Consider the following 24780-nt stretch of genomic DNA (forward strand, 5'->3'; position numbering starts at 1 on the left):
GCTTAATGCCAAAGGGAAAAATTGATACTCAGAATAGTATTAATATTAATATTATTTGCTAAGCTATATCCCTAGTTGGAAAAGCAGGATGCTATAAGCACAGGAGCCCCAATAAGGAAAATAGCCCAGTGAGGAAAGGAAACAAGTAAAAATAAAATATTTTAAGAACAGTAACAACATTAAAATGAATATTTCTTATATGAACTATGAAAACTTTAACAAAACAAGAGGAATAGAAATGAGATAGAAAAGTGTGCCCGAGTGTACCCTCAAGCAAGAGTATACATCATAAACATGAAATGGGCTTGACAACTATTACCAAGGAAGAGGAAACAGCAGGCTTGCTTTGATAACTTCAGGCCACCGTCCAAAGCAAGATCTTGGAGAAGTGAAGAGGGAGACAAGCATATACAAAAAGTTGAGATTAATCTTATGTGTAAGTCGGACCTCGATCACTAAGACCTGCAAGCTTCTAGTAATATTTTGTGATGGGAAAAAGCGACGAAAAACTAACCTGTATAAGGGAATGGTGTTTTTTCTAAGAATTTGCTCTGAAGTCATGATGGCTACGCCGGTATGCGGTGTCAAAGGCGCCTACAGTACTTTTATTCTCCTTTTGTAGACAGAATTGCCCCAAAATTAAACAGTAATTCTTCATTCAGTCACTTATGTTTCTATTTCATTCTCTGTATGATATCTAGTAGTTTATTTTATAGAAATACCGATTTAGCTATTTTTCTTTTTAACGAGGTATTCTTATGCACTTTTCTATAATTTTCAAAAGATAGTTCTTCCTATTAAAGATTATAGGCTATTCAAAAGCCTGGCACAATGACTTCAAACTTCTGGATCTCGTGTCGTTCACACACAGTATCCCATCTTTTCATCGTCTTCTTCTTTGTGCTTCAACTCCAGAGGTTATTACCACCGAAGCTTCTCACCTCAGGAGTTTGAAGAAAAGGTCTTTTAAGAAACGAAATGCAATACTTTTGATGTATCATTCTTGATAATTTCGTTTAAAGAAAAAGATCATAATTCTGACCATCCTTTACATTCAGATCTTCCCGGACAGTTCCATCCTGTTCGTAATACTAGGCATGCAGTTAATTCTAATAGTCAGACCTTCTCCATCATGAGGTTCAATACTACACAGTACTCTAGAATTTTTATTCCAGCTCTGACCAAGTTGTGGAATGATCTTCCTAATCGGGTAGTTGAATCAGTAGAACTTCAAAAGTTCAAACTTGCAGCAAATGTTTTTATGTTGAACAGGCTGACATAAGTCTTTTTATAGTCTGTATATGATTTATCTGTTTTAATATTGTTAATGTTTTTAAGATATTTTATTTTAATTTTCCATTACTTCTTATATCGTTTATTTATTTCCTTATTTCCTTTTCTCTCTGGGCTATTCTTCCCTGTTGGAGCCATTGGGCTTATAACATCTTGCTTTTCCAACTAGGCTTGTAGCTTGGCTATTGATTAATAATGATAATAATAATAATAATAATAATAATAATAATAATAATAATAATAATAATAATAATAATAATATACATACATACATACATACTTACATACATACATACATACATACATATATATACCAAAGCACTTCCCCCAATTTTTGGGGGTAGCCGACATCAAACAAATGAAACAAAAAAGGGGACGTCTCCTCTCTACGTTCCTCCTAGCCTGACAATACTATCTGATTATGCATTATTTATACCGAATGCGCCGAGAAAAAAACAAAAACAAATAGAAGACCGGAGAAATTCCGAGCACAAAAGAAGCGAAGGTGATTGATCGCAAACACTAGAGAAAGACTCAAGCAGAAAATCAAAAAAATAAATAGAATATTGATATAAGAAATAAAAAATCCTTATATCAATAAAACAAACCCAGTATCACATGTCCTATCACGTGTACACGAGATTGAAATCCAAACAAAATACTATCAAATATTGACTCACGCATCATATTAGAATAAGAGGTGTCAGGTAAGTGATACTCAAATAAAAGGTAAAGGTCTAATGTACAGAAAGTATCAATTAAAAACTTTCGAAGATATTCTAAAGGACTAAAGTTTATTCTTGTAGAAAGGGGTACGATTTTTTACGAAGAATTCGGTTTTCAAATTTGGAATATTAGGGGTCAACAATGACTCTAATGTGCAGTAATTTTTTTTTTCTAAATTATCTATAGTTTACCGTAAGTCTTAGAAACATTCACAAGTGTCGTTTTAAGAACCCGTAAAGTAGACTAAACATAGAGCTTATTTACCGTAGTTTATTTTATAGAGACCAAGTGGACTGTCCATTAGTTTTCCTTCTCTTGCCTAATCCGAAAAAAACTCAGTAGATAATAGCACTTTAGGAAATATAATTCGACCTCTGAAGAAAAGGGGAAATATAGAGATCAGGAAAAACGGATTCCAAGATAATTGGGAAACTTGCTGGCTGGAGAGAAACGGTCAGACGAACAACCCGATTTGCTCCTTTCCTTAGATTAAAAAAAAAAAAATACAATTGAGAATATAACAACTACAAAGATACTTAGAGACAAGTTTTCTTGATCTCCAAATATATGACAGGTATGGTCACACACATAGCGTTGGCTTTAGTAACTGAGTAATCTTCAGAAGCTGATTTAGCAGTTAAAATTCAAGTCCAGTTACAATTCAAGTTTAGATTAACAGAAAAGAGGACGAATATGATATTCACCAAATTTCGCACAGTGATGAGTACCAAGCAATCATGTCATGGGTTGTAAATCTCCTCGAATCAGGCAGTCCCTTTAAAAAAAGTTAATTACACCTCCATTTCCTTAAGTTCATTGCGAAGTAGTTATTCGAAATTAATTCATTACATTTGAGGTGGAAAATAGTATGAAACAAGCGAATTCGTCCAAAAATACTTGCTAGGAACCAGAAAGCTAGAATGTTCTGAAGTCTTGGTATGAAAGGTATCAGGATGTGTGCAAAAGATTGCTAAGAGACTTGAGTTGTCCGTGGGATTTTTGAAAAGTATTTCCTCTGTGGAAGTGAGGTATAGATGATGGAAAAAAAAAAAAACTTGAACCTGATGAGATGAATTGTTGCCTAATATGTGAGGTTTGAAGAACCGGTAGGGTGAGAAATAGGGAGATGTGCAGAATAAGGTTGAAAGCCTAGCATATGTCTAAATATGGAACAGAGTATTTCGAGGTGGTTCGATCATATTGAAAGAATGAGGACAATTAGTTCGTGAAAGTGTGTTTAATTCAGAAGTGCTAGGAGGTAGGAGTAGAGGAATATCTCGAAAGGGTTAGATAGACACATGAAAGACCCATTGGAGAGAAAGAGCCTTGATATTTAGGGAGCGCATGAGGGCAGGGGATATAGGATTGACTGGTGCAATATGTGAAGGGGGTTCGATGCGATGTTGATGAGTAAATTATGTAGATGTAAGTGTGATTCAACTGATAAAAGAGGAATGGCATAGTGACTCGTGCTGTTATTTTCTGGAGTCTTCCACTGTAAAGAGAAACGGCGTAATATTGAAACACACACATGCACACATACAGCATATATATATATATATATATATATATATATATATATATATATATTAATATATATATTGATAATAATAATAATAATAATGAGTTATGCGCAAAATAAGAGTGAAACAAATACAATTTCGTCACTATTGCAGACTGCTTGAATATATCGAAAAATTATCCCAAATATTAATATATCTTTTATTCAGTAGTTCTCTTCTAGATGCTTCCTTCACTATGAGCAAATATTCCCATCTTCAACCTTCTGCCATCCGGCTGTGTGGTGTTTCTCCCCCATCTCCCTTCGTATTTTTCATCTCACCCTCTTTTTCTTACTGTTTCCTAGGGTCAAGAACCCCAGAAAATGTTTAAATGGCAAACACCCATTGGTGCCCAGCTGACTTCTTTTCGTCTAGCTCACGGCGTGTCAAACAGACCCCTTGTACGTCAATCCACGACGTCCTTCTTTCGGGCCAACAAAGAGTGGGAATCCAAAACATACACTGGACGCCGACTTCTCGAGTCATCAGTACTTCGTTCCCGGCGACAAAGCAAATGGCCCCTTGCAAGAAGAGAGAGAGAGAGAGAGAGAGAGGGAGAGAGAGAGAGAGAGAGAGAGAGAGAGAGTGAGAGAGAGAGAGAGAGAGAGAGAGAGAGAGAGAGAGAGTTGATGGATTTGACCTGTGGATAGGGCGGTTGATCAAGTTTCGGAATGGAGAGAAAAAAATAACTTTAAATTACTGGATAATTCTACCTTTTAAGCTTGATATAACAATAAATGGAACAACACATTGTCGTTATAGCTATTCTAGGTATATACGGTACTTTATTGTTTGTTTAATTTGGCCTATATTTATAGCCTTTGTGTCTGCGTTTTCAGTAAAGAATAGCTTGCGGTCGTAACAGAAATTACAAGAAAACGGAATTAATGGCTGGCAAAAATTCAAATACCATCCACCCATTGAGATACTACCGCTAGGGAGTTATTGGGTCCTTTGACTGGCCAGACAGTAGAACACAATATTGTATACCTCTCTCTGGTTACGGCTCCTTTTTCCTTTGCTTACACATATACCAAATAGTCTGGCATATTCTTTCCACATTCTCCTCTGCCCTCATATGCCTGACAACACTGAGATTAGCAAACAATTCTTCGTTCAAGGTGTAAACTACTGCACTGTAGTTGTTCTGTGGTCACTTTCCTCTTGGTATGGGTAGACGAGACTCTTTAGCTATGGCAAGCATCTCTTTTAGGAGGAAACTCCTCCAAAGTCAAACCATTGTTCTCTAGTTTTGGGTAGTGCAATAGCCTCTGTACCATGGTCTTCCATTGTCTTGTGGTAGAGTTTTCTTGCTTGAGAGTACATTTAGGCACACTATTCTTTCTTTCTCGTTCCTTTTATCTTTTTTTTTTTTTGAAGTTTATATGGCTTATATATGAAAAATCAATTTTAATGTTGTTACTGTTCTTAAAATGTCTTATTTTAAAACTTCACTACTTCTCTTGTAGTTTATTTATTTCTTTATTTCCTTTCCTCACTTGGCTTTTTAATTCCTGTTGGAACCCTTGGGCTTATAGCATCCTGCTTTTAGGTTTAGGGTTATAGATTGGCTAGTAATAGGCTAATATATATATATATATATATATATATATATATATATATATATATATATATATATATATATGTGTGTGTGTGTGTGTGTGTGTGTGTGTGTGTAAAGTTTGTTTGCTTTAGAATTCTGGTATTTTTTATTTTGGAAATATGAAATACGCGCAAAACTCCAGAATAATTTAGTAACTGTATCTTATCTCTTTGTAAACACCTTGTTAGAATTTCTGCCATGATTATATGCAGGTGATGTGCAGAGGGGAAAACTATTTTTGCCTATTTGATTTCTATGATGAGCTTCTTACCAATATTGACTACTGCATCTCTATTTATTACAATTCACCAAAAGTGCAACTTAGGAAATTACGAAACATAATAAACAGAGGAGCAAGACTGATAAAAGGTGTCCCACCTAGAGAAAGGATCACCCCTATACCAATTGATTTACACTGGATGCCGATTAAAGTGAGAATTGAATTTAAAATATGTACAATAACCCACCAATTTATCAGAACCGGTCGTCCAAAATACTTAAGAGAAATGCTACATATTGCACAGCCAACAAATCGTGTCGACACGAGAATAGTTACAGATGGCTTCAAACGGTTGGAACCTAGATACATATCTACTTTAGGCTCCAGAGCCTTTAAATATGCGGCCCCGAGACTACATAATAAGCTCCCACAAAACATTCGAATGACTGAAGACATTAAGGCTTTCAAGAGGAAACTGAAGACTTTCCTATTTAGATAATCGTACAGCAGTGAGGATTGAACAGTAAATGAACAATACGCGATTTGAAACGTTAAATACTCTGAACGAACAAGGTAAAACGACAGTGGAGGTCCTGTAGAGAGTTGGGTTCCCCTGCTGTATGGGACCGAAAAAGCAGCCATCAAAGTAAAGTAAGTAGAGTAAAGCGATAACCTTAATGTTTGTTCGTACACTGATAAAGTATCCAGTTCATAAGGCTGGATCAATACCTAAGTGTTTTTTTTTATACTTAAAACTATCCATCATCAGCTCCTTATCACGATCATATTTCGTAATACTGTTACATCTCATAGCATAGTTTTTGTTTTCCATGGGATCTATTATCAACAGAAACGGTGGTAAATCTATCGGCATACTGAAAAGCTTGTGAACGCCATTGCTTGTAATTATAACGATTCATTACTGATAATGATCTATTCAGATCCAATTCCAGTAACTTGCGTCTTATGTACAGTTGGAAACACGAATTCCTGGCACACTTCGTTCTTAGGATGTGCACCCTGTCGCACCCTTACTGCACTGCGAGTTCTTGTATTTAGCCCCACCCACCACCTCTACTATCTTTTCCTGCACTATTTGTTTGGTTACTCGCCGTAGAGTAAGGATGCGGCAGGGCGCACTTCCTCAGAGAAAGGTTTGCCAGGAATTCCTGTGTCTAACTTTACATATTCGGTACACTATCAAGAACATACTTGCAATAAGTATGAGTGTTTACACACGACGTCGTGGCCATTAATTACTTACAAAAAGATTTTGATTTTCAATGAACGTCTGAAAATAACGCCACGAAGCGTCAGGCTTACATGACGTATCGAGACATTTATTACCGGATGAGCAAAATACGTTTAACTGCATTTCATTCTTTGGTTTTAACACCTGTTGCTTTCTACAATGCACAATGAACTTAGGACCTAAATGCATATAACATCTGTTAACAAAAGCATAAGTCTTGTTTTAATATCTGACGTGTTTGTGCTTCGACTGTAGGGTGGTCAATATAGGAGAGGATAAATCATTTGTTTTGCTACTAATTACGGCACTATGACAGCTATATATCATTCTCTGTTTAGCTTGAGGGTATAGGTATGAGTAGGCCTAGTGTAGTTTGTGTGCTACACTCTACCATACTTAAGTTATGTAAGGTAGAACAATGGAAATGTGAAGACAACAATTTTCTTTTTTATCAGTAAAGAAAAGTAAACTTAATTTGAGCACAGGGCATTCGGTCATGAGTCGTGTATTACAGTAATGACTTACCTTGAGGGCAGAGAACGAAGCATGTGTGCGTCTTACGGTTTTAGGTAATCGTTTGTCCCACAAGTTAGAACAAAAGTATTACGGATTGCATTTATTTGTGGTACTAAAGCTTAATTAGGATTGGCATCTTGATGTAGTACAAAGTACTGTACGTGATCATTTCAATTGCTGGCGAATTACTTGCAAGGTCCACCAAGTTTTTTTTTTTTTTTAACACGATTTCGTGAGGTTCTAAAACTTGACCACCTGCATTCCTTTATTGAGAGAGAGAGAGAGAGAGAGAGAGAGAGAGAGAGAGAGAGAGAGAGAGAGAGAGAGAGAGAGAGACGGTGGGGTCGGATACCAACGTAGTGAAATATATATATATATATATATATATATATATATATATATATATATATATATATATATATATATATATATATATATATATTATATATATATATATATATATATATATATATATATATATATATATATATATATATATATATATATATACATGCATATGTATATATATATATATATATATATATATATATATATATATATATATATACATGCATATGTGTATATATATATATATATATATATATATATATATATATATATATACATGCATATGTATATATATATATATATATATATATATATATATATATATATATATATATATATATATATATATATATATATATATATATATACCTAAACGACGGTGAAATGGCAAATAACATTGCCGCCCTATCTAGGAAGATTTAACAGGATGACAAGATATCTTGAATCTTCTGCCGGGAGAACCAAGGAAGCGCGAACGCCCCTTTCCTACAGCCCAAGAACAGGGGTCAGCGCCCGTAGGTGTATGTGTATACAAAAGACGTCCCGCTCCCGTTCGGGGGTCCTGGTAAACAAACCCTCAAACGGACGTGGGAAGGTAGAGTGTTGTTATGTGTAGCAAAGAGTCGGCGGGATTCCTCAGACCTGGACGGAGGAAGAAGAGGTGCCTCGGCGCGATCGTGATTGGTCGGCTTTAGGTTTGCAGGATTTTAATATCTAGTTGCAAACTGATTATTTCTTTTCGGGACGTGAAAAGTTTAACTGTTTTAGTTATGTCGAACTAATAAGATAAATAAGATACAACAGAATGTTTTAATTAGGCCGTAATAGAAGGAAAGAACAGTTTTAGTAACAGAGCAGTTGGAAGCCGAAAAGTTAAAAGTTGGGCTGGAATGAGAAATTGTCTTTGGTGAACTCTGGTTTGCTGGAAAATCAAACAAAAGTTAAACCGAAAAAGACATATTTTTTTCATGACCACGAGAACTTTGAATAATAATATGATTTAATTTTAAGGTGAAGTGACACTATCTAGAAATACAGAACTGTATGTAAGTCTGTTCTATTGGTCTTGCACGTTTGTATGTGAGTTTTGACATCTACATCAATAAAAAAAAAATCTTAATTTTAAATGATAATCACACTTGGACAATAAATATTGGGTAGATTTTTCCTACTCTCCGAAATATCTTTATAATTGAAAAAAAAAATAACTCCTTTGTTTACATAATTTTCTTTTATTTCAATGTAAGTGCATCACAATGTAGTTGAAAATTAAATATTTTAGTGTTGAAGATATAACTTTGGTACGTAAACACACACACCCATATACTGTATATGTACACACACATACATATATATGTATATATATATATATATATATATATATATATATATATATATATATATATATATATGAACTGTATATATATATATATATATATATATATATATATAAACTGTATATATATATATATATATATATATATATATATATATATATATATATATATATATACATGTATGCTTTTTTTTACTCTACAAGGAAGAACAAGTTTTCAGATAGTATTATAGAGAATGCAATTGATAATTTATCACCCTTGTCTAACCCATCTTAGCCAACTAACTATATAACGCATAATTCACAGCTTAGGTTGACTAAACACATTAAAATTAAGCGAATCTTAATTAAACCCTAGGCCTACTATTACTGCAAACACACTAACATACACACGCACATAATGGGCTGTTTGCTTCATGGAACTGGAATTAAGAATTCTAATAATAAAAGGGTTTGAGAAAGATGTAATAATAATTTTATAGAGAAATAATAATTAAATGCAAAAAGAGAAACGGAAATCCGGTGGGGCTCCCAAACTGTTTACTAGTACCGCCTTCCAGCAAAGCAATTGTCTTTTTAATTCAAGGAGTGATTTGCGGGATGACCTCTGGCGACCAGCGCAACTGATCGTCATACCGCCAGTATATAAAGACTGAAAAGTGGGCGAAATACTGAGAAAAAGACTAATAAAAAGGACGTAAAAGTGTTCTCACTAATCATGACCAGGAATTTCAGTCTAGTCATCGCGACTATAAGCCTATTCACATGGCTTCTTCATTGGTCAATTCCGGCGACCGCTAGTCCTACACCTGTTGACCAAGGAAGGTGGAATCTTTACAACGATGGAAGTTCCCAGGGAGCAAAGAAATACGTGGATAATGGGCAGGTAAGTCTTGGTTTTGTTATGTTGCTATGTACTGTAAGCTCGGTGAAGACTATTTTATGGCTCCTTATGATTTTTTACATTTGATTCGTCAAGTAGATATAGAAATGATCCCTTTTTACTGATAGTTTAACTTGTGTAAGGAATCTATGAGTTTTGTGTGTGTGTACATATATATATATATATATATATATATATATATATATATATATATATATATATATATATATATAAAATGTGTGTGTGCGTGTGTGTGTGTGTTTTATGTGTATCTCTATCCATCTATCTATCTATCTATCTATCTATCTATATATATATATAAAATATATATATATATATATATATATATATATATATATATATATATATATATGTGTGTGTGTGTGTGTGCGTGTATCTATCTATATATACAGTATATATATATATATATATATATATATATATATATATATATGTGTGTGTGTGTGTGTGTGTGTGTGTGTGTCTGTAAATTGTTTGAAATTTTATCCTTGATAGCATTTGTAAATGTTCTATTAATGATATTAAAAAAATTGCTAACCCTTTGCAATAACGATAATGATTGAAATAATTGTATGTGGTGACCAATTAAAAAGATTAACATTCTTTAAAAATCTAGAATTTTACTTTTTTTGTAGTTAAAATTTGCCATCAACCAAATTTCTTCCAGAAATCTTCTTTTCATACTCATGTATGTACAGTAGGCCTAGCATTTATCAAGATAAATTCTTTACAATGGTTCAAAGCTGCTAGGGATTATTCATATGAAAATTAGGATTTTTAGAATGCGTTCAGGGTACTTTCAGAGGAAGCCCTAAAGGTGTCAAAGTATGTGCATGAATGGCAAAGAAGAAGAACTGTCAGTCAGTCAGTTCCAGATTTTTTTTTCTTTTTACTTATATTTCTTTTATTATTTATCTATAATAATATCATAAACTGATGAGGTTGTATCCCTTAAGGCCTTCATGAAGTCTCAATCCTAAGAAAAAATAGGAATAAAGAAAAGGGAAGGAAAGAAAAAGGGACTAAATAGAATTAGATACAAAAAGTCACCTCTAGAGGATGGAATATTGTAATGAATGCGGGAGACGGATGCATGAAAAGAAATTCTGATTTTGAAGATAGATTGTGATCTATCGAGATGAAATATCTGAAAGTGGTATAACGAAGCTCTTGATCTTGGATATAACTATGTTATTAAAATATCGGGTTAGATTAAAGAACACCTGTGTTAGGCTGAATCAACCAAAGGTCTGATGTTCCCAAAAGAGATAGCCTACATTTTAATCGTTTTTCTTTTATTTTTTTGAAAGCCAGTTCTTATTTTAAGAGATAGAAACCAATGTACTTATATAGAAATAAAAAGTTCATATGTTCTTGAATGTGTCTGTACATTTCTCTTTCATAATTTCCCTTTAGTCCGATATAGTAATTTTACACTCCAGCACCTAAACAAGCACATATAAAGTATGTATATATATATATATATATATATATATATATATATATATATATATATGTGTGTGTGTGTGTGTGTGTGTGTGTGTGTATGTGTGTGTGTGGTGTATGTGTTCGTGAGTATGTATATACTCATTTATGTATGTACATATATATGAAACATCATGGCAATCTGATACTTTTCAAAGTAATATATAACTAACTAACTATCACAAAATGGAAATATTCATATCAAATTGTGTGAAAAACTTCAAGTTATGCAAAACTTTTTCCTCATCAAATACACCATTGAAGATTTTCTTGCAGAATACACATAAGGCATATGTGCTGGAAAAAGGAATAAAACATAAAAAAAGGACTTTCATGTGCTAATAAAGGTCACCAAAATATGGGTAATATTAGCAAAATTAAGAAAAATATTTTCTCATAGGATATAATAGCTATAATTATTATGCTAATAAGGTAACCAGCATATTTAATGTGATCTTGTGGTATCTTTCTATTAGTGAACTGAAGACTGCTCTCCATTTTAAAACGACCTCACGCTTTTAGATTTGTTATTTATTCATCAGGTAATTTTTCTGCTAACTATCAATTGTTCCATAGATAAATGTTATGTTTGTTCAGAATTTCATAAAAAAACTGAATAAGTTTTATTTCGTACAGCTTCTTGAGTAAACAATAAGAACTTGTTTTATTGATTTCTCTAATATTTGTCAGTGAATTATTAATCTCTTTCTCTACCTAAAGGTGTGTTATCGGATAGATAAAAACAAATTGAATAAAGTTATTTTGTATCTGCATACATATGAAAAGCCATTACCGAAGAATTGAAAGGGTTGAAATGTTTGCAGTCTACAAAGCCTTGCACTATCACATCTGTCTATCTGAATGGAAACGTAGTGCTGAAACCAAAACATATAAATGAATAGGACCTATAAGTGGGTTCTTTTGTTGATAGCGTAAGATAAGTTTCACTTTTTTGTGTAATTATATCCACCCCTTTTCATTAATATTCATATACATCTTTAGAAAGTAAAACATTAGGAAACCTGTTAGTATTACCCTATCTATCTATCTATCTAGCTAGCTAGCGATGTATATGCATCAAACCTGTGAGTTTTGCTCATATATATATATATATATATATATATATATATATATATATATATATATATATACATATGTATATACATATATATATATATATATATATATATATATATATATATATATATATATATATATATATATATATATATAAAACAATAGACTGTTCACTAATCCAAAACACACGCATGAGGCCTAAGAGTATTTTTAGATAATTCCAAGTTTTGGAGGGAAAATAATATGCATCATCAAATAATAAATAGCATCATTTTCATTTCACTCATCACACACACACTCTCACTCCTCATCTTCCAGAGCAACGAGTGCTTACCCACCTGCCTCCAGGAGAACGACCTCTTCCCAGACCGGGCCTCCTGCAGCCACTTCTTCGTCTGCAAGACCGTTTCGAGATCCAGCGGAAATGGAGGCATTCGTGTCTTGGCTACGAGGGACACTGCGAATCCTGCTTCGGATGTGATGGTTCTCCTGAGATGCTCTTGCCCTAGCGAAGGGGATGTTTATAATAGGTAATATCTTGTTTTCGATATACAAAGATGCTATTTTTATTATATTTATTGGTCTGTTAGTGGTGGTAGATGGCATGCCTTCTCTATTAATAGAATATTATTATTATTATTATTAAATGCTAAGCTACAACCCTAGTTGGAAAAGCAGGATACTACAAGCCCATGGGCCCCAACAGGGAAAATAGCCCAGTAAGGAAAGGAAATAAGGAAAAATAAAAATTTTACGAATATTAACAATACTAAAATAAATATTTCCTATTTAAACTATAAAAACTTTAACAGAACAAGAGGAAGAGAAACTAGATAGAAAAGTGTGCCCGAGTGTACCATCAAGCAAGAGAACTCTAACCCAAGGCAGTGTAAGACCATGGTACAGAGGCTATGGCACTACCCAAGAATAGAGGACAATGGTTTGATTTTGGAGTGTCCTTCTCCTAGAAGAGCTGCTTACCATAGCTAAAGTCTCTCTTCTACCCTTACCAAGAGGAAAGTAGCCACTGAACAATTACAGTGCAATAGTTAACCCCTTGGGTGAAGAAGAATTGTCTAGTAATCACAGTGTTGTCAGGTGTATGAGGACAGAGGAGAATCTGTAAAGGATAGGCCAGACTATTCGGTGTCTGTGTAGGCAAAGGGAAAGAACCGTAACCAGAGAGAAGGGTCCTATGTAGTACTGTCTGGCCAGTCAAAGGACCCCATAACTCTCAAGCGGTAGTATTTCAACGGGCGGCTGGTGCCCAGGCCAACCTACTACCTATACTTTGGGAATATTTAAAGGATCTTGTTCCTTTCCGAGTGGAGATACCTTAACTTGGTAAAAGGTCGGGTTTGCGTATCGCCATGATCAGAAAAGCTATACTAGTCAAGGCCATGGACACTAGGTTGGTTTGCTGTGAGCGATCAGACGAAAGTCTCCCACCATCACCAATCTGCAGTTGGCCAGCTAATTATAAAGGCTAAATGTTATTTGTTACCACGAAAAGGCAAACAGACCTACTGGAATTTAGATCTCTAAAATCTGGGCAGGAGTAAAGTCACGGTAGAAGTACTCTAAGAAATATGATTTGCTTTAATTCTCATTCAAAATATATCTACCCGATATACCACCTTATCAGTAAAATTGGTCTCTTGGTTTTATCTTAGTTATTGCATGGAGGAGGGTTAGTTTTCTCCATTTGCTTCATGTGGCTAATATAGTAAAGAACAGATCATACATATTGTTCCATGATGTGAGTGTCTCCCAGTCATCTTTCAGTGGAAATCTTTAGGGGTTGTTGTGGCCTGATTGGTAACGTCTCTGCCTGGTGTTTGCCAGACGGGATTTCGAGTCCCGCTCAGACTCGTTAGTGCCTTTAGTGTCTGCAACCTTACCATCCTTGTCAGCTAAGATTGAGGAGGTTTGGGGGACCCTATAGGCCTATTTGTTGAGTCATCAACAGCCATTACCTGACCCTCCCTGGTCCTAGCTTGGGTGGACAGGGGCTTGGGGGCTGATCGTATAATATATGGTCAGTCTCTAGGGCATTGTCCTGCTTGCTAGGGTAGTGTCACTGTTCCTTGCCTCTGACATTCATGAGAAACCTTTAAACCTTTAAGTGCATACGCTGCTCGTCATTTATGATACCTGTGACAAAACAGATGTTCCTTGCAAAGATAGAAATTCATCTTCCTCTAAACTTGTAACAAAATTTTTCAATATTATCTAATCAGCGCATTTTATTCCTTCCTTTCCAGTGGATTTGTTTATATTTTTATTAGAAACAGTCGTGTGAAGAAAGAGTTGAAACTTACGACACAAGTTTCATCTGTTTTCTAACTTTTCCACCTATCATTCTGATATCTTGAATACTTTTCTCATTACCTTTATACTAAACTCTTCTCGATTCACAATATAAAATATGCCAGTGAATACAACGTTGTTGTGAAAGAATGCCGTCTATCAAAGCCTGGTTTAGGTGAAATAATGTTAGAATACTTATATTTTGGTGTAAAATTCCAATATCCATTTGGTAGTATGCTTGGTTTAAACTGCATATAACATCTGTAAATTTTTGCTTATAACACATATCTGAAACTAGGGGTCTGAGGGAAAGTTTCTAATTGAATTGTAAAAGAAAAAACAGGGGAACAAAGACTAACACACAAAGTGACATGATATAAGAATATCTACGAGATTATTTTGTATGTTGAGTATGCTACCATATTTAAACTGTTGATGTTTCATATTTATCAGAATTATGATAGAAAAGGTAATTACATTTTCTATCATATTTTTTTCATTTTCATAAAGATAAGTTCCTTTCTGTTTTTACTTGAATGTACAATTTTTTATGCATATTACAGGAACCTGCAGCGTTGCTCGCGTAGAGGCCACTGTCATGTATCTTGCAGTCATCATGGCCTTTTCTCTAGCACATTGGAAAGTGTTACGTACAATGGCCATCAATGCTCCGTAGTCCCACTACATTCTACACCATTCGAAGTAGCACGTAAAGATCGTCCATTGGCAGATCCTCATGTTAGGGCCAATGATTTTATCAGGGAGTTGGAACCTGTCCAAATCAGCCAAATGCAATCAGTGACTGCTGTGCATTTTCTGAATGGAAATGACTCTTCAAACTCTGAATATTCATCGACACCTCTCCTTCTCTCTACTGCTACAACGGACATTCCAGAAGCTTTACCCTCTGATACCCAGACATCTATCTTAGCTACATCTGTGCTTCCAGTCAATTTACCTGGCACGGTCACAGCAGTAGGCCCACAAAGTAACTGCAACTCTACTTTGAATCACAGACCAACAGTTACATTAGAAGGCAATAGCAGCTCGACACCTCTCCTTCTCTCTACTGCTACAACGGACATTCCAGCAGCTTTACCCTCTGATACCCAGACACCTATCTTAGCTACATCTGTGCTTCCAGTCAATTTACCTGGCACGGTCACAGCAGTAGCTCCACAGAGTAATTGCAACTCTACTTTGAATCACAGACCAACAGTTACATTAGGAAGCAATAGCAGCACTAGTATCACTAACGTCACTGAAACTCTGCCAGATAAACCACAATCACAAACATCGGAGGATTATAGTTTTATATCTGGGGTAACTCATATACCTCTTACCATGGTAGATGAAACACTATCACCGTCATCATTCCAAAGTCATTCTTTCCTTACCGGTGTCACTCAGATACCTTCATTAACTACTCAAAGTTACTCTTTCATTACTGGTGTCATTCAGATACCTTCATTAACTACTCACAGTCACTCTTTTATTACTGGTGTCACTCAAATACCTTCATTAACAACTGAAAGTCCTTCTTTAATTACTGGTGTCACTCAAATACCTTCATTAACAACTGAAAGTCCTTCTTTAATTACTGGTGTAATTCAAATACCTACATCAACAACTCAAAGTCACTCTTTCATTACTGGTGTCACTCAAATACCTTCATTAACTACTCAAAGTCACTCTTTCATTACTGGTGTCACTCTAATACCTACATTAACTACTGAAAGTCACTCTTTCATTACTGGTGTCACTCTAATACCTACATTAACTACTCAAAGTCACTCTTTCATTACTGGTGTCACTCAAATACCTTCATTAACTACTCAAAGTCACTCTTTCATTACTGGTGTCACTCAAATACCTTCATTAACTACTCAAAGTCACTCTTTCATTACTGGTGTCACTCAAATACCTTCATTAACTTCTCAAAGTCACTCTTTCATTACTGGTGTCACTCAAATACCTTCATTAACTACTGAAAGTTATTCTTTCATTTCTGGTGTCACTCAAATACCTTCATTAACTACTGAAAGTCATTCTTTCATCACTGGTGTCACTCAAATACCTTCATTAACTACTGAAAGTCACTCTTTCATTACTGGTGTCACTCAAATACCTTCATTAACTACTGAAAGTTATTCTTTCATTACTGGTGTCACTCAAATACCTTCATTAACTACTCAAAGTCACTCATTCATTACTGGTGTCACTCAAATACCTTCATTAACTACTCAAAGTCACTCTTTCATTACTGGTGTCACTCAGATACCTTCATTAACTACTGAAAGTCATTCTTTCATTACTGGTGTCACTCAAATACCTTCATTAACTACACAAAGTTACTCTTTCATTACTGGTGTCACCCAAATACCTACATTAACAACTGCAAATCATTCTTTCTTTACTGGTGTCACTCAGATACCTACATTAACTACTGAAAGTCACTCTTTCATTACTGGTGTCACTCAGATACCTACATTAACTACTGAAAGTCATTCTTTCATTACTGGTGTCACTCAAATACCTTCATTAACTACACAAAGTTACTCTTTCATTACTGGTGTCACTCAAATACCTTCATTAACTACACAAAGTTACTCTTTCATTACTGGTGTCACTCAAACACCTTCATTAACTACACAAAGTTACTCTTTCATTACTGGTGTCACTCAAACACCTTCATTAACCACTCAAAGTTACTCTTTCATTACTGGCGTCACTCAAACACCTTCATTAACTACACAAAGTTACTCTTTCATTACTGGTGTCACCCAAATACCTACATTAACAACTGCAAATCATTCTTTCATTACTGGTGTCACTCAGATACCTACATTAACTACTGAAAGTTATTCTTTCATTTCTGGTGTCACTCAAATACCTACATTAACTACCCAAAGTAATTCTTTCATTACTGGTGTCACTCTAATACCTACATTAACAACTGAAAGTCATTCTTTCATTACTGGCGTCACCCTGATACCTACATTAACTACTGAAAGTCAGTTTTCATCCTCTCAAAACTATTCTTTTATTACTGGTGTCACCCAAACACCTACATCAACTACTCAGAGCTATTCTTTCATTACTGGTATCACCCAAATACCTACATTAGATCTTGAAAGCCAGCCGTTAATCTCACAAAGTTTATCTTTAATTACAGGTGTCACCCACACCTCTACTTTGACAACTGAAAGTCATTTACAAGAAACCCAAAGTTATTCTTTCATTAGTGGGGTTACAAATGTCCCTAGCACTATGGAAGCTGTAATTCAACCAATGCATACAGTTGACTCATCAAGTATTTCAGCTGGAGTCACTAATGTATCTGAAATGGTTCCCCCAGTTATCATTACACCAGTTTTACCATTTATTACTCAGACACTTGGCAGCTCCTCAGTTACCCCACCTTCTGATTTGCTGACATCATCATATACTTCTACCTCTCATTTGACTACTATACAAGCTACGGATATCTTACCTGACATAGATCAAAATCCAGAGGACTGTAAGCCTCAGACGTGTCTCGTTCCCAACACTCGTTTTCCCAACCCAAAGGACTGTTCTAAATATTATAAATGTGTAATGTTCAGAGGTGAGGTAGTTGCAAAATCTTATGTATGCCCTTCTGTTATGCCAACCTTCAGCCCCACTCTCAAGATGTGCCTAAGAGGAATCAAGTGCCGCCCACGTTGCCCCGAGAAAGGAGTTTCCACTACTTATGATGTGCTATTTTCAGCAACAGCAGCAACTAAAACAATAACACAAGGTATGAACTCGGTAACTTTAGAATACACTAACCAAAATATATTGCCAGTAGATTTTCTCATGGGTAATATGCACTCAAAAATAGGGGTGAACAATAGTGCATTAGGTACAGAATCACTTACAACAGTTTCATCAAATATCAATATGGATATTCCACATGCACCATCAAACCAGACATTCTTAAATCCATGTGATGTCACTTGTAATGCACCATATGTAAAGGAAGCAGATCCAACAGACTGCCATTACTATTATCTATGTAAGATTGCAAAGAATCTAACATTGCATCCCATACGGATCAAGTGTCCAATGAGACGTCCTGTCTTTGTTTTGGAGACTAGGAAGTGTAAAAGCAATGCCATCTGTAAGGTTAAGTGTCCACTAAATAATATTTCTATGACGACTACAGAAGCTCATCCAGAAACATCTCCATCATCGTCAGTGTCATCATCATCATCGTTGTCAATATCAACCTCATCTAGTATTTCTACCACTTTCCCCACAATCAGTTCTGCAAACACCACTCCTAATCCTCCTCCAATTTCTACTGGTTTCTACACTGTACATGAAGAGGAGTTAATAACCAAAAATGAAAGCTATCAAACCCTTCCTTCTACTTTTTCACATCCAAATTATGAAATCGTTTTGTCAACTAATGATAATCCGTCAGAGTGTAGTCCAACATGTTTAGTTCCCGATTCTTGGCTACCAGACCCTACAGATTGCCACTACTTCTATGTTTGTCATTTCTTAAATGATATTATATCAAAACCTAGAAGAATTGCGTGTCCTGCGAATCGACCGGTTTTCAGTCGTGATGAGGGACGGTGCCAAGCAAAGGCTCCATGTGTTGTAACATGCCAGAAACCTGTTACCATCTCCCCAACAGCTCCAACAGATATCATGAATACCGACTGCAATCCTAAATGTTTGATTCCTTATTCTTCTGTGCCAGATCCATCTGACTGTACTCGCTACTATATCTGCATATTTCTCAATGACCTGACTCTTGAACCTGTTCGTGGAAAGTGTCCAAGAACTAAACCTTTCTTTGACCCAGTAAGCATGGAATGTTCAAAATTCGTTAATTGCAATACACGATGTACCAAACCAACAGTGTTTCCTGCATCATCAACAGAATCTTTCACATTTTCTACCACAGATACAGAAGATAATTGCCTTCCAATATGCAAAAAACCAGATACCTTAGTATATGATCCAACTGACTGCCATGCCTATCACATCTGCACGCTTACAGAAACTGGAAGCCTAACACCCATCAAAATGAAGTGCCCCAAAGATAAAAGTGTTTTTGACAATATGGTTGGAAGTTGCATTGCAGATACTAAGTGTAACACTGTTTGCTCAAACACAAGTAATTCTACTGTAGATGTACTTACGGAAAATTCACTGGATGCTGTTCAAGATGACAATCATACAACAACCCTATCACATTTAAATGGAATTGATGAAATATCTGAAATGGAAAATGTCACAGACACTACACCTCAAACATTCACTGACGATTTAGTTCCTTTGAGCAACGAGGACTGTATGCCAGTATGTGAGAGTCACAACACAATCACCCATGATCCACGGGATTGTCATGCTTACTATGTTTGCATGATTACACAGGGGAAAAAGTATGTTACTAAAGTCAAGTGTCCATTAGAGAGGCCTGTTTTCCATTTGAATACGAAAAGCTGTCAGACAAATGTCCCTTGTATCAAAATATGTAATAAAACTATTGCATCACAACTGAACTACACAGATCTGAGTCACAATATCTCAACTGACTCATCAGATATTACCAACCTGACGTCACAGGACCTTATGACTACCATTCTTCATTCACCAACTGGAATAGAGGAAACTTTGGCTCTTCCTGCTTTGTTAAGTACTACAGTGCAACCATTAGAAGATATAACATCTAATGAAGATTTTTCGTACTATACTGATATTCCTTCAGAGTTCACAGATTATACAGAGGACTCTGAATCAGTGTCAACTTTGAGTGAAATTTATTCAGATGAAATAACCCCCAAGCTTATGAGCACTTCTTCTCTTAGTGGTGTAACTGCAAACCCACATAAAACAACTTTATCATCTTCATCAGTCACAGCTTTTACTATGGTTACAAGCTCTCAAGAAATCAATACCTCAAGTTCCTCCAGTACAACTCTGCCCAGCCCAATAAAATGTTTTCCTGAATGCAAGAAACAAGGCACACTGCTTCCTGATTTAACTGACTGCCATTATTACTATGTATGTATACACCTCAGTGGTCTAATTCCCCAGCCAGTTAGAAGCAAATGTCCTTTTCATTCTCCCATATTTGATGTTGATGAAAAGCAATGCGTAGCCAAGGGTACCTGCTATAATCCGTGCTCTAACCTAGCCCCTGTCCAAGAAGAATCTTTAAAGGAGACAACTGCAGTTGTTAGTACTACTGCTACTCCTGATCCTTGCCTGGTATCTTGCAAAATATTGAACACGGTTATTCCTGATCCAAGGAACTGTCATTTCTACTACTACTGTACTTTATCCGAAGGAATCTTGTCTCCAGTGCGCATGGAGTGTCCAGCCGGAAGGCCGATATTCAATGCTAATTACTCGACCTGTAGTAATCATATACCTTGTGTTACATCTTGTGGGAAACCCCAGTCTCACGCATCCACTCCCCCGTCACAAATTGTATCTATCATTTCAAGCATTGCATATTGCCACCATGCTGGTTACTTTGCAAGCAGCGAGCGATGCATTTCATCTTATGATTATTGTTATCATCAGGGGGACAAATTAATAAAGACAAGGAAGCAGTGCCCCGAAGGACTGGTATTTAATCCAATATCCACCTATCCTTATTGTGTGCCACCGCACGATTGTCCATACGATCCCCAAAAGTACGGTCCAACAGCCAATGCTACTCACTGTCGCCATCCAGGGAGGTTTCCGAAATGCAAAGATTGTTGCCCAGAATTTATACAATGCCAGCCTGCCACAGGGAAAACATACAAACCTTTAATATTGCAATGTTCAGGCGGTCTTGTATTTAATACTGACCCAATATATCCCGTGTGCCTCCGTGCAACAGATTGCCCAACTGGTGGTAAAACTGTCAAACAGTGCGAAGTGCAAGGCAACTACCCATCTTGCCTCCTTGGCAATTGTTGCAGAGAATACAATCACTGCACTCATGACGGACGACTTCAAAAGAGAACTTGTCCTTATCCATTTGTATTCAATAACCATCCTTCATATCCATACTGTATTTTAGCATGGAACTGTCCCTATATATCATCTCTATAATCTGGTGTTATATATTTTCTTTGTTTTCAACCCATAACCGTTCCAGTATTTCTTAAGAATAAGATTTATAAAAGTAAATCATGTATGATATTGTTGAATAGAACGAATTCGTTACCTGAAACCATCACTAGATGGTTCACAGTAGTTTATAAGATCAAAATTGATTTTCAGTTTTCACCAATTTCTATAGTCAATTCTTTTAAGGGAGGCAGATTTGCACCGACTCGCAAGGGTGCCCATTTAGCTCGGAAAAGTTTCCTGATCGCTGATTGGTTGGACAAGATAATTCTGACCAATCAGAGAGTAGGAAACTTTTCCGAGCTAAAAGGGCACCGCTGCGAGTCAGTGCAAATGCGCCTCATAAAAAAAATTGAGTAGGCCTATAGTATATTTTTTTTTTATTATGCAATGCTGTGAAATGGATTCCTTCGTTTCTGATATTGACAGCCTAATTCGCAATTAGTGTTACTGATAGTGTATATATAAAATAGAGTAGTTTCATAACATTGACAGTGCATAACACTATAATGGTCAATGCTTCTTTGTAACCAGACATGCTTGTTACTTAGGGTCTGAATGATTGATTTGTTTATGTAACCTACTTCAAAATGAAACTTCTTGCACCAAAGCCTAGTTTCCCATCATTTATTTTATTGTTGACTACACTATACATAACCATCAATATACTTCCAATTTTGATATAAATTTGTATTTTCCATTTCTGAGAATGTACAAGTATTTTCACTTAAATTTTCGTTAACTGATCACTTTCTACATTCTTCTTTCTGTTAAGAATATTTGTATATTAGCATATCATATAGCCAGAAATAGGAGTATAGACCTTATAGAGAAGCCTCTTTAAAATGAAGTTTGACCTCCCTGCTGTGTTCCTCCAGTTTCCTTCTAAATTCAATATCTGTCCGGAAAAAAAAATAGTTACAATACTTAATTTCCGTCTCCCGAGTTCCACGTAGCGTAAATACCAGTGATATTTTCTGTTCATTTATTGAGCTTAAAAAGAGAAAACATTTATAAGTTTCAGGTCTTTAAAAAGCCATTATCCTCCTGAGGTTCAGAAATTCTAAATGTGCCACTTGGACATCAAAAACTCCATAAAACTTTGAGTAAATCTAGGTCACAACTGTACTTTTGTATCCCTCATTATCTTTCTTTATCACAAAACATAGATTTCATAATTCTAGTTTAATTGGAAAACTTTCTTTGGGATTCTTCTTTAGTCATTTATTTGAAAAAAAATAGACAGTTTTATTCATGTATAGTGTTTCTTACTTTGCAATCTCTCCCCAGTTCATCTTCGGAACTTTATGAAAGCTCAAAAACCTTTCTTTATTGTTCTTGTTTAATAATCTTAGCCTGTTGTTCCTTTCAATGAAACAGATATATGTTTCTTTGATGATTGGCCATTTTCTAAGCCCTTTAATTTCATGAAATCAAATTAAATTTATTTCGAAAGTTATGACGTTGACATGTTTGCATTCCAACAGCATAAGAGTTAGACCTACTGACTAACTTTCATAACTTTTCGCTGGGAACTTTCCAGCATAGATCTCATTTCCAGGAACCTGGAATGAGGTACTTTGCAACATCAAGATGGGCTAGGTCATTTGCAATTAAATATTGCTTACCTGATGATTTGGGCATTTTTTAACAAGTATGAATTCAACGGTTATGGCTGAGTGGGAATAGTATCACTCTTCTCGGCAATGTTTCATCCAGCCACCAAGTCACTAATGTTTAGAAATCATTTAACTAATTTAATTGAAATCCAACAATTGTTGGGAATCAGGAATATATATTTTTTCTATTATTCATCACATTTTTCAATATATTTCATTATAAATATGCGATAAGACAGAGTTTTTAGCATAATTCATCCTAATAAAGGAGTTATTTTCTCCAGAATTCACTAATTCCATAACGAAAATTGATTGAAAACAGTACAAAAGAATTAAACATTTCATCTTTTCCAATTGTACTTGATTTGCATGAAGCTCAACAGACGCCATATCATAACTGTCACTCCTTTAACACAAAGAATTATTTATCACATTCGTAGATCCTGCCACCGGGAAGGTTTACTAGAGAGAGGCAGGACTTAGGTGGCTGGTAACCATTGCAGCGAGCAAGAGGATTTCGTCCCTGTCTTGGTGGAGATTATGAGTCAGCCTCAAGCCTGAATGAACTTAATCCTTTATTTGAAGTGATCAAATTGGATATTTGTTTTGTGCACAAGCTATGTATTCAATGTATGCAAAAACCATGGTGTTGATTACCTCAGCGTAATTCAAGAAAATTTTAACAGATTTAGATGGAGGTTCAAGTGTATCTCTGTATGTGCTTTGGTTACTTATATTATATCAGCCCTTTACTGCATTGAGTGCAAAACTTGACCACATTTTACTGGAATGATGTATAAAGTAAGATGAGTTTATGACAGTTTTGAATCCTGTCAAATTTATCATATGCTGTAATTATCTTCTTTGACTAAGAAGTGTAGATGTGTGTCTTTAATTTTAATCTTATTTGAGTGGTTGTTCCAGTATATCTGTTGGGCATTTTACATAAATTGCCTATTCTTTATAAGTATCATTTGAACATTAGGTAGAAATTAGTACAACGAGAATGTAATTAGCCCTAATGATATGTTACGTTGTCATTTATTTATAATAAAATTGGATTAAAACAATTGACTCTAATTTGTAAAACCTCTATGTCATGGAACATTTTAAGTAAAGTCGTATCTGTATGAGTGTTCTAAGTTACAGCAATCTTCTAGATAATTCAAATGAAAATTTAATCAAGAAGGAACACGTGGTGAAAAAGTGCTTCGTCCCCCCTTTGACCAAGAATTATTTATAAAAGGAAAGAAAGAGAGGAAATAAACAGAAGTCAAGGGGCTCCTCTTGAAAAAAAAAAATAAATACATGACCTTGTAGGTCCTGTGCGACACAGGGCTACTCCGTGTGATAGGTAGTAGGCTGGTAGGGCACCAACTCCCCGTTGATATACTACCACTAGAAAGTTATTGGCTGCTTTGA

The 24780-nt window shown here is 35.4% G+C and overlaps 2 protein-coding genes across 2 annotated transcripts; both read left to right on the forward strand.

The window, feature by feature from the left end:
* Nucleotides 1-8115: 8115 nt before the first annotated feature.
* Nucleotides 8116-24232, forward strand: LOC137642733 (mucin-3A-like). The gene is made up of 5 exons (XM_068375563.1): nucleotides 8116-8215; nucleotides 9443-9742; nucleotides 12641-12852; nucleotides 15196-18413; nucleotides 23799-24232. The coding sequence occupies exons 2-5, from the start codon at nucleotides 9575-9577 to the stop codon at nucleotides 23822-23824; spliced, it is 3624 nt and encodes a 1207-aa protein (XP_068231664.1). The 5' UTR covers nucleotides 8116-8215; nucleotides 9443-9574; the 3' UTR covers nucleotides 23825-24232.
* On the forward strand, nucleotides 18424-21823 carry LOC137642734 (uncharacterized). Its single transcript, XM_068375564.1, has one exon. The coding sequence runs from the start codon at nucleotides 18473-18475 to the stop codon at nucleotides 21719-21721; it is 3249 nt and encodes a 1082-aa protein (XP_068231665.1). The 5' UTR covers nucleotides 18424-18472; the 3' UTR covers nucleotides 21722-21823.
* Nucleotides 24233-24780: the final 548 nt, after the last annotated feature.

This window comes from Palaemon carinicauda, chromosome 6, assembly GCF_036898095.1.
Source record: "Palaemon carinicauda isolate YSFRI2023 chromosome 6, ASM3689809v2, whole genome shotgun sequence".
In the NCBI taxonomy this organism is placed as follows: domain Eukaryota; kingdom Metazoa; phylum Arthropoda; class Malacostraca; order Decapoda; family Palaemonidae; genus Palaemon; species Palaemon carinicauda.

Coding starts and splice junctions, on each gene's coding strand:
- LOC137642733 (XM_068375563.1), top strand. CDS start 9,575: ATGACCAGGAATTTCAGTCTAGTCATCGCGACTATAAGCCTATTCACA. Junction 9,743..12,640: donor AATACGTGGATAATGGGCAG/GTAAGTCTTGGT, acceptor CTCATCTTCCAG/AGCAACGAGTGCTTACCCAC. Junction 12,853..15,195: donor GAAGGGGATGTTTATAATAG/GTAATATCTTGT, acceptor TGCATATTACAG/GAACCTGCAGCGTTGCTCGC.
- LOC137642734 (XM_068375564.1), top strand. CDS start 18,473: ATGGGTAATATGCACTCAAAAATAGGGGTGAACAATAGTGCATTAGGT.